This window comes from Bubalus kerabau, chromosome 17 (assembly GCF_029407905.1).
Source record: "Bubalus kerabau isolate K-KA32 ecotype Philippines breed swamp buffalo chromosome 17, PCC_UOA_SB_1v2, whole genome shotgun sequence".
NCBI lineage: Eukaryota > Metazoa > Chordata > Mammalia > Artiodactyla > Bovidae > Bubalus > Bubalus kerabau.
Genome location: NC_073640.1, coordinates 68499329 through 68510313, shown reverse-complemented (window position 1 = coordinate 68510313; position 10985 = coordinate 68499329). Strand labels below are relative to the sequence as shown.

Here is a 10985-nt window from a genome sequence, read left to right as displayed (position 1 = left end):
CTTTGGATTCGGATTTCTAAATGGACAAAAGTCAGGGGGCATCAGGTTTCTCAAATGGAAATTGGGACAATATCGTTCTGTATTGTAGATCTGAGAGGGTCTCTCTGTGCGTGTTAACACAAATGAACACAGACGAACATGTCTGCTTAGCCCAGGGGGCCAAGGTTCAGAAAGCCTTGAGGAAGAAATGCAGCACACCACACCATAGCATGGAGGCTGGCAACACCTATAAATCAGGGTGATGTATAAACCTATAAATCAGATGGAGGCAGGAGGGGGAACCTGAAAGACCTCTTATTTAAATGTCTTTTCTGCAAGAGAAGAATCCGTGTTCCACTATATTTCCAAAGTTCCATTTACATGTTTCAAGTCCGTGTTTCCCCCTCACAGAGAGCTCAGCACCCAACCGTAGTTAATGTGGAGTTTAAGGGAGATCCACTGCTTTCACAAGGCCTTTGAGCTGATGCAAGGTGAGTAGAAAACCCAGCCTTCTGAAACCCACCACCTCCTTCTGTACTGATTCCCAAACCTTCTCCTTAGACGTTCTCACTCATCACTTACCTCCATTGAGCCCTCTTGCCCTAAGCCTCCTCAAGTCAGTGACTGGCTATCAAGGTGTGTCTGGGGCTGAAACTCTCTATTTATAGAGACGGGGGAAATGGCAAGGGTCCCTGCTTGTTACCCCATCAGCACAGTGATTGTGTAAGGGCGGGTCAAGTCATTTATATGACCTCATTTTAGATAATCCAATTTATCCATGGATCCAGTTTCACACGGACACTCCACCAGAAAAAAAACACAGTATATCAAAGAGGCCTCCATATTGGTTTTGTGGTAGACTTCTCTGATAGGTCAGGGGGTAAAGAATCCTCCTGCAATGCAGGAGATGCTAGAGTAATTCCTGGGTCAGGAAGATCTGCTGGAGAAGGGATAGGCTACCCACTCCAGTGTTCTTGGGCTTCCCTTGTGGCTCAGCTGGGAAAGAAGTAAAGTGAAAATCTTTTAGCTGTCCGAGCCTTTGTGACCCCATGGATATACAGTCCATGGAATTCTCCGGACCAGAAGACTGGAGTGGGTAGCCGTTCCCTTCTTCGAGGGATCTTCCCAACCCAGGGAGTGAAGCCAGGTCTCCCGCATTGCAGGCAGATTCTTTTTTTTTTTTTTTTTTTTAATTTATTTTTTTTTCTAGTTTAATTTTATTTTATTTTTAAACTTTACAATATTGTATTAGTTTTGCCAAATATCGAAATGAATCCAACACAGGTATACCTGTGTTCCCCATCCCGAACCCTCCTCCCTCCTTCCTCCCCACACCCTCCCTCTGAGTCATCCCAGTGCACCAGCCCCAAGCATCCAGTATCGTGCATCGAACCTGAACTGGTGACTCGTTTCATACATGATATTATACATGTTTCAATGCCATTCTCCCAAATCTCCCCACCCTCTCCCTCTCCCACAGAGTCCATAAGACTGATCTATACATCAGTGTCTCTTTTGCTGTCTCGTACCACCAGGGAAGCCCGTGCACTTTTTGGAGGTAAGATTGGTTTTCCTGATCTAGCAAATACTTTTCTCATTTACCTGGAGAGTTGGAAGGAGTCAAAGCATAGGTATCTGAAAATTTTAACCAGTTTGGTTCGCCTATGCGTCCCTGGTGGCTCAGTGGTAAAGAATCTACCTGCCAATGCAGAAGACATGGGTTCACTCTCTGGGTTCGGAAGATCTCTCGCAGAAGGAAATGGACAACACACTGCAGTAATCTTGCCTGGAAAATTCGATGGACAGAAGAACCTGGTGGGCCATGGAATAGCAGAGTCGGACACAACTCAGCGACTAAACAACCCTTTTTAAAATTCCACATGTAAAGATCTCGGACGAAGTCTGAATCTGGAATGTTCTGCAGGGAACGTGCCACTTTTGGGGTCACAGTCTGGCTTTTCAGTAAGTACACTCTGGTGCGGCACAGACACCAGAGGTTCTGATTACAGCCTGTCTAGGACTATTCCATGACCCCACAAAAAATGTACATTCTTTAGCCATAGTGACTGAGGAATTTACTAGCAAAATGTTGAGCACATGCTTCTAGAAGCCCATGACAAATTCACCCCTATGTAAAGGGTTTTCCTCTACCTTTCATCAGCAATGTATTCACTGTTCAGAAGAATGGGGGCAAAAGATAAATGAACAGAACTAGTTCCATTTTATTCTACCCTTCCATCTCCTCTATATTCCTCACCCCAATACCCAATACCATTCTCTCACTGGTACAATCTTTCATATTGAATGGACCTTAGTCCATCCATCATTCTTCTGACATCCACCTTTATGGGAAAAAAAGGTTGAAATGTCTGAACGGCTCCCTAGATTTTGATTCTGTCATCTGGGACTATGTTGTCCTTTGCTGTACTTTCAAGAAATTTACAGTGTGTGAGACTCCTCAAATGGACATGAACCGCAATGACAGGTTTTATATGATTCGGTCAAGACAAGCCACCAGGCAAGGCTCTCCGTCATGATTCTTCTGGGGAAAAAAAATACGAGGAAGCTTATTTAAACACTGAATTCTATGTAGTATAGTGACGTTGGAAACATTAAGCACAGATTGTCCACACAAAACATTTACTTGCTGTCACCAGGCTATTTATTTGCTCCAAGGAAGGGACACACAAAAGGATCCAAAGAGAATCAAGTTCCTGATCACATACTTGTTATGGTCATGAAACACACAACATACAATTTTGACTCTTTTCTAAAGTGTAGGATCTTGTTCCATCAAGTTCGTTCACAATGTTGTGCAGCTGTCAATGTTGTCTACTTCCAAGCTTTCTCATCACCCCAAGAACAAAATGTGAATCATGAAAAGTCCCTCCCCATTCTCTGCCCACTTCCCCCCTTACCCTTGGCAATCCGTTCATCTACTTCTTGCATCTATGGGTTCAGTTCAGGTCAGTTCAGTTCAGTCGCTCAGTCGTGTCCAACTCTTTGAGACGGCATGAAATGCAGCACGTCAGGCCACCCTGTCCATCAGCAGCTCCCGGAGTTTACTCAAACTCACATCCATTGAGTCAGAGATGCGATCCAACCATCTCATCCTCTGTCATCCCCTTCCCCTCCTGCCTTCCATCTTTCCCAGCATCAGGCTCTTTTCAAATGAGTCAGTTCTTTGCATCAGGTGGCCAAAGAATTGGAGTTTCAGCTTCAGCTGAAATATTTTCCAATGATATTCAGGACTGATTTCCTTTAAGATGGACTGGTTGGATCCCCTTGCAGCCCAAAGGACACTCAAGAGTCTTCCCCAACACCAAGGTTCAAAAGCATCAGTTTCTTGCCTCTCAGCTTTCTTTAAGTCCAACTCTCACATCCATACATGACTACTGGAAAAACCATAGCTTTGACTAGCTGGACCTTTGTTGGCCAAGTAATGTCTCTGTTTTTTACTGCACTGTCGAGATTGGTCATAACTTCTTTCCAGGGAGCAAGAGTCTTAATTTCATGGCTGTAGTCACCATCTGCAGTGAGTTTGGAGCTCCCCCGCCCCAAAAATAAATTATCTCACTGTTTCCACTGTTTCCCCATCTATTTGCCATGAAGGGATGGGACTGGATGCCATGATCTTAGTTTCCCGAATGTTGAATTTTAAGCCAACTTTTCCACTCTCATCTTTCACTTTCATCAAGGGACTCCTTGGTTCTTCTTTGCTTTCTGCCAAAAGTGTCGTGTCATCTGTGTATCTGAGGTTATTGATATTTCTCCTGCAAATCTTGATTCCAGCTTGTGTTTCATCCAGCCCAGCTTGTCTCATGATGTACTCTGCATATAAGTTACATAAGCAGGGTGACAGTATACAGTCTTGATGTACTCCTTTCCCAATGTGGAATCAGTCCATTGTTCCAAGTCCAGTTCTAACTGTTGCTTCCTGACCTGCATACAGATTTCTCAGGAGGCAGCTCAGGAAGTCTGGTATTCCTGTCTAACAATTTTTCACAGTTTCTTCTGATCCACACGGACAAAGGCTTTGGCATAGTCAATAAAGCAGAAGTAGATATTTCTCTGGAACGCTCTTGCTTTTTCAATGATCCAATTGATGTTGGCAATTTGATCTCTGGTTCCTCTGCCTTTTTTAAATCCAGCTTGAACATCTGAAAGTTCATGGTTCATGTACTGTTGAAGACCAGCTTGGAGAATTTTGAGCATTATTTTGCCAGCATGTGAGATGAGTGCAATTGTGCAGTAGTTTTAACATTCTTTGGCATTGCCTTTCTTTGGGATTGGAATGATAACTGACCTTTTCCAGTCCTGTGGCCACTGCTGAGTTTTCCAAACTTGCTGACTCACTGAGGGCAACACTTTCACAAAATCATGTCTGAGGATTTGAAATAGCTCAACTGGAATTCCATCACGTCCACTAGCTTTGTTCATAGTGATTCTTCCTAAGGCCCACTTGACTTCACATTTCAGGATGTCTGGCTCTAGGTGAGTTATCACACCTTCGGGATTATCTGGGTCATGAAGATCTTTTTAGTGTAGTTCTGTGTATTCTTGGCACCTCTTCTTAATATCTTCTGCTTCTCTTGGGTCCATACCATTTCTGTCCTTTATTGTGCCCATCCTTGCATGAAATCTTCCCTTGGCAAATCCAAATCCTTTCTCACACCCTCAGAGGGCACAACTCCTGACACTCTCTACCTCTCCTCCAACCCCAGCCCCCTGGCACACCTGAGCACACCAAGCCCAACTGGCTTTGCGGTCTAGTTTGTGGGGTTTTACTCTGCTGTCTGGAAAGTCCTTCCCCCGACACCCTCAGGCTGTCTTCAGATCTCCACACAATCAGTGGTTCTTTGGAGATGGACAGGCCTGGCTGTTGCTTTATCACCCGGCATCTCACTCCATCACCACGTTTCCTCAATAGCAGTTTCTCAGCGTCGGTATGTATTTTATTTTTAAATCCATTCATTTTTGGCTGTGCTGGGTCTTTGTTGCTGCTCAGGGCGCAGGGCTCCTCTCCAGTCGTGGGGCACAGGCTTCTCACTGCAGTGACCTCTCTTGTGTGGAGCCCGGGCTCTCGGGGCTCTGGGCTTCAGGAGTGGCGGCTCCCAGGCTCGGCGGTTGTGTCGCATGGCCTTAGTTGCTCCTGAGCCCTGGGACCTTCTCGGGTCAGGGATGGAACTCGTGTCCTCTCATTGGCAGGCACAGCCTTTACCTCCGAGCCCCCGGGGAAGCCCTGTTATTCACTTTTCTTAACTAGTACTTAACTGGGTCTGTGTTTTGAAGTCTTATTCATATTTCATTGTATTAATTTCTTGTGTTGATTCTTCGATAATGGTTCTAATACCCCTGTTTCTGAAGAGACCCAGGCTTTATATTCTATATTGCTTCTTTGAATTAGTTGCTTCCATCTTGGGCCTGTAAGTTAACATCCTTTGAGATAGAAGGAGGCAACAGAGGATGAGATGGTTGGATGGCATCACTGACTCAATGGACACGAGCTCTAGCAAACTCCTGGGAGACAGTGAAAGACAGGGAAGCCTGGAGTGCTGCAGTGCATGGAGTTGCAAAGTGAAAGAAAGTGAAGTGGCTCTTTGTGACCCCACGGACTGTAGCCAACCAGGTTCCTCCGTCCTTGGGATTCTCCAGGCAAGAATACTGCAGTGAGTTGCCATTCTCTTCTCTCGGGGATCTTCCCCACCGAGGGAGCAAAATCACGTCTCCTGATTTGGCAGGCGGATTCTTTACCACTGAGCCTCCTGGGAAACCATGAGAGAAGCAGACACAATTCTGAGAATTGACCCAAGAAATGAAAACAAATGTACCCTGGACCTGAAGGTTAACTGTATTGACAACAATCAAGATCACACTGATCAGACCAGTGATGACCAGTTTCAAGATGATTGTCAGAGCTGACTGCGTTGTTTCTGCCTGTAGCCCCCGCCCTCCATCTATAAAAGCTGTTGCTCATTAATTGTCTGGGGTGGGAGGTGGGGGGAGTCAGCCATTGGACAGACGTCTGCCCCGCCTCCACAGTTGTTAGATAAGGAAATGGCAACCGAGTCCAGTACTCTTGCCAGGAAAATGCCATGGGCGGAGGACCCTGGTAGGCTACAGTCCACGGGGTCGCAAAGAGTTGGACATGACTGAGCGACTTCAATTTCACTTTCAACAGTTGCTGGCATCCAGAATAAAGCTAACATTCCTTCCCCCCAACCTGGCCTCTGCATTGGCTTTTAAGTGGAGCAGCCAGACACCAATATCTATTACAATATCATCCTTGAGTTTGCCTCCCCCAGCAAATTCCCAGGCTAATTAATAGAAGAAAATGCTGATTCTTTGAAAAGAAATACTTTTATTTACTCCATTCTGCTCCAAATGACCTCTCTTCATTTCTGCTGGAGGACAGTCAAGTGGGATGAAAGAGTGCTACCTTGAAGAATCTTTTCTAGCTGAGACACCCTAGAATCTCAATGTTCAAATGGGCATTAATACTACATTACCTAACAGTTCATAATTCCAAAAGAATACAGGTACTTTAAATGCGCGAGTGGGTGCTTAGTCACCTCAGTCGTGTCCAACTCGTTGCAACCCAACAGACCATAGCCTGCCAGGCTCCTCTGTCCATGGGATTCTCCAGGCAAGAATTCTGGAGTGGGTTGCCATTCCCTTCTCCAGGGGATCTTCCTGATGAAGGGATCGAACCTGGGTCTTCTGTGCTGCAGGCAGATTCTTTACCGCTGAGTCACTGGGGAAGCCTTACAGAGGGATGATATCTCCACATAATAATGGGCATGTAACAAACCGCAGCTATCACCTACTCCATATAAAAAAAACCTTGGGGATGGGGTGGGATGATTTGGGAGAATGGCATTGAAACATGTATAATATCATATATGAAAAAGTAGCCAGTCCAGGTTTGATGCATGATAGTGGATGCTTGGGGCTGGTGCACTGGGATGACCCAGAGGGATGGTACAGTGAAGGAGGAGGGAAGAGGGTTCAGGATGGGACAACGTGTATACCTGTGGTGGATTCATGTTGATATATGGCAAAACCAATACATACTGTAAAGTTAAAATATAAAATAACAAGAAAAAATCTAGAAAGGGGAAATACACAGGACACTTATTTGACAGAAATGTCTTTGTTTATTTGAAATTTAAATTTCACTGGTGATCCTATTTTTCATCTGGCCACTCTGCTAAGAGCATCCTACTGTACAATTAAATCTTCCCTAATGGAGGGGGGGACAATCAGCAGTGACCTCAATTTCACGAAGAAGTACTGAAAACTAATGAGACCTGCATTCACTGAAGAAGAACAACACAAAGATGAAACTTATCACAAACACAGGCTACACTAAAGTAGAGAACAAAATCTGAAGGGAAAGATAAGTCGTCACTCAAATATTCACCAAATTCAAGTGAATGGAACCCCATCGGGTTCCAGTATGATCGTAAGTTCTTCAAATGTCACCCTTTCTTTGTATCACATAACTGACAAATAATCCCGAATTTCCTTCTGGGACTTGAGGGCAGGGTCCTGAGCCAGTCATCTGGAATGGATTTTCTGGTGGCGTCTGAAAGTCCCCAGCTGATGGAAGGCTGTGTGACACTCGGGGCACACGTAGGGCTTGAGCCCAGAGTGGGTGCGTCGGTGAACGTTGAGGTTCCCTCGGTGGCCGAAAGCTCTGTCACACTGCTCACAGCAGAAAGGCTTCTCCTGGGTGTGGGTCCTCTTGTGAGTGCGCAGGGTGGAGTCCTGGGTGAACTTCTTGAGGCAGAGATCACAGCTGTAGGGCTTCTCACCAGTGTGGATCCGCTCGTGAACCCGCAGATCTGAAAGTTGTATGAACCCTTTGGCACAGATGTCGCATTGAATGGGCCTCTCTGCTGTGTGTGTCCTCTGGTGCAGGGTAAGCCGAGATTGATAAGGAAAGCTCTTTTTGCACACCCTGCATTCAGAGGGTGCTGTCCCAGGGTTTCTGGTCCCTCAGGAAGACTGGTGGGTCCCACGGTCCCAGATGAACCAACAGAACGGGACCCAAGCTGTCCTGAGAACTCTCCTTTGTCCAAACACATGGCTGCTTCTTGACGCACGTCTTGGCAAGTCGGACTGCGGTCCCATTTCCTTTTGACATGTCTGCGATTCTTTAGAGGACCTCGTCTGGATCCACTCATAGTGGAAACGTCTCCCTCTGGAACACAGGAAGAAAGGGTTCAGGAGACACATTTTAAATATCAGTTTCTTCTTGAGGATTCTTCTCTCTCTCTATGCTCCCAGAATCTGCTGAAAGAAATTCAGCACCACATTTAGCAAGGAGCATTTTCTGTGTGGCTGGCCTCACTGGAACTCTGATGTTGGCTGAGAAGTTCCCATCAAGCAACCAAGCTAAGAGCTTGGACTGTGGGACACTGGAACGTTGATGATGGAGAAGGTTGGCACTGGACAATGATCTCCACCCACCCATCCAAGGATGGTGATGCTGGCTACCCAGCCCCATGCCACCATAGGAGGGAGTCACTAACTCTGCTGAATTCCACGGTTTTGAATACTCACCAGGACCCTTCAGCAGTTCAGGTTCTTGAGATTGAAGGGTTTTTGTCTCTCCCCTGTCTTCCAGCAGGTCCTTCTCCAAGTTCTCCCTGGGCGTCTGACCTTCCAGCTCACCTGTTTCAGGAACAGTCTCTGGTGAGAGAGCTCTCTGGTCCTGACAAGGGACAAACAAGCAGAGTCAAAGCCATTTACCTTAGTCCATGGAAAACTGTTTCCTGTTTCCCCATCTCCCTCGTATCTTGATCTAAGACTCCAACTTTCTTCATGTCATTGTAGGGGATATGCCCTGACTTCATGTGGTCCACCCCATCACCCTGATTGATAATCATCTGCTGAAACTCAGACTGTCCTGGATCTATTCAGACCGTATATTGCAATCAAATCAGGACATCACAGTTGGCACTCTGACTTCTCTATGCATAGGTCTCTCCAAATCATACCCATTCCTGCCTGCCCCTGACTCTGGAAGTAAAGAACTCTAGGTCCAGCTCTCTTGACTCCATCACTGTTGGAGACTTTGCCTGGATGCAACTTTGTGATGGTGGTTACCCAGTACATAGGAAGCTGATGACCAGTATTCTTGGTCTCTACTCCATGCAAGTCAATAGCATCCGCTGCCTATACCCAACCTTATTTGAACAAATCAACTGCCTTCCATTCATTCTTCAATGTCTGAAAGGGAAAGTGTTAGTCGCTCAGTCGTGTCTGACTCTCTGCAAACCCATGGACTATAGCTGCCAGATTCCTCTGTTCATGGGATTCTCCAGGCAAGAACACTAGAGTGGGTAGCCATTCTCTTCTCCAGGGGATCTTCCTGACCCAGGCATAGAACCCAGGTATCCTGAATTGTCGGCAGATTCTTCACCATATGAACCACCAGGGAAGCCCAATGTCTACTGGGGGGCAAAATGAGTCCAATTTCGAGTCACTCCATCAGTTGCAAGGAATGATCATATTCTGAAATATGACGTGTTCTTGGGCAAAGTGGCCTTGGGTAAATCAGCTGTCAGTGCATTTACCTGCAGCAAATTGAACCTAGCATCATATAAGGAAGACAGGATTCCCTTCTCCCCAGTTCTAAGACTAGAAGCTTTCATAGCAGAGGGACAGAGATGGATTATCTTCTTTATCACACTGATTAGAAAAAAAAGCCTAGGAACTGAATGCATCCATGGGAATTCCTGGAAGCATTGGGTCCATTCCTGTTCTTTGCCAAATCTCCCCATTACTCCAGCAGCCACACCAACCTGCCTCTCTTCTACCTGCTTACAGGCTCTCACCTGCTCCCTAGACAGGTTCGTGGGTCCTGGCAGATTCTGCAGCTCTTGGCTTCCTTCCTGGCTATCCTCTGGAGATATGACCCTAACGGGGGTTTGGGGCTCCTCCCACGGGTCTCTCTCATCGTCCATGTCACCGGCCTTGGCTTCAACCATCTCAATATCGGGATCATGTACAAGATATTTCTGCCCTTGTATGCAGACTATGGTCTGTGAGGGGAGAAATCATCAAGATCAGTCTGTATAAGGCCTGGAATGTAGCTTTCAGGCATCCAATGGCATTGACAATAGAAGCTCCCGTTTGGTGTAAAAGATCTACATCCTTCGAGTTGAGACAGTCAGAAGTATCTCCCAAATTGCCCAATTGTGAACTTCTCTCACCTGTTTGGGAACCACTGATACAGAGCCAAACCCGCAGGTCCTATCTTGTGATCCCTGCAGCTTGCACGTGTCTCCTCCTCCCACACCCATCACTAAGGTCCTACTCACCCACTACTTGGGTTTCTGCTTATTTCTCAGCACGTCCTCCAGGGCTTTGCAACTCTGCACCCCACTTTCTTTGAGCAGGACCTGGCACTCCAGGGGCATGCAGATCATGAACTGCTCCAGCACCAGCCTGTCCATCATCTGCTCCTTGGTGTGAAGATCTGGCCTCAGCCACAGATGGCAGAGTTCACGGAGTCTCCTCAGATCCTCGACGGGGTCGGACTCCTCTGAGCTGCTAAATGTTCTGAACCGGACGTGCCAGGTTTCCTGGTCACAGTCTGAGTCTTCCATGAGTGTGTCTTGGGGTGGCACGGATGCCGGTGACTCTGCCCCAGGGCTGTCTGTCATGTGTCCAGAACCCTGAAAAAATGGCTGGTCCTCAGCCATATTGATGGAGGAAATTTCCAGTAGGACTCTGAGCAAATGCTTCTAGAAGTGGGTGCCCAGTTGACGCCTATGGAAATGGATTTCCTCTGCTTTTCCTCAGCATTAAAGTCACTGGTTAGCAGTCTAGGGAGACAAAAAAAAGAGAAACAAATGGGTTTCATTTTTTCCCACCCTTCTGTCTCCCCTACATCCCAATATTGAACACCATTCCCCGACTCATTCAATATTTCATAAAACTGTCTGGTCTGAAATGACCATAGGGCTTCCTTGGTGGTCCAGTGGCTAGGAATC

The 10985-nt window shown here is 46.5% G+C and overlaps 1 protein-coding gene across 6 annotated transcripts in view; it reads right to left on the bottom strand.

Annotated features, from left to right (window-relative positions):
* Positions 1-6558: 6558 nt before the first annotated feature.
* Positions 6559-10985, bottom strand: part of LOC129632258 (zinc finger and SCAN domain-containing protein 5C-like) — a 28279-nt gene continuing 23852 nt past the window's right edge. For 2 of the 6 annotated variants that reach the window (XM_055553764.1, XM_055553765.1), the window contains exons 2-5: positions 10311-10817; positions 9825-10031; positions 8548-8698; positions 6559-8185 (exon numbers count right to left, since the gene is read on the bottom strand). In XM_055553764.1, the coding sequence (XP_055409739.1) occupies positions 7461-8185; positions 8548-8698; positions 9825-9977 (1029 nt within the window). In that variant the 5' untranslated portion in view covers positions 9978-10031; positions 10311-10817 and the 3' untranslated portion in view covers positions 6559-7460. Of the gene's footprint in view, positions 8275-8547; positions 8699-9824; positions 10032-10310; positions 10818-10985 lie in introns of all 6 variants that reach the window. The other 4 variants (XR_008704446.1, XM_055553762.1, XM_055553763.1 and 1 more) reach the window with 4 other exon arrangements.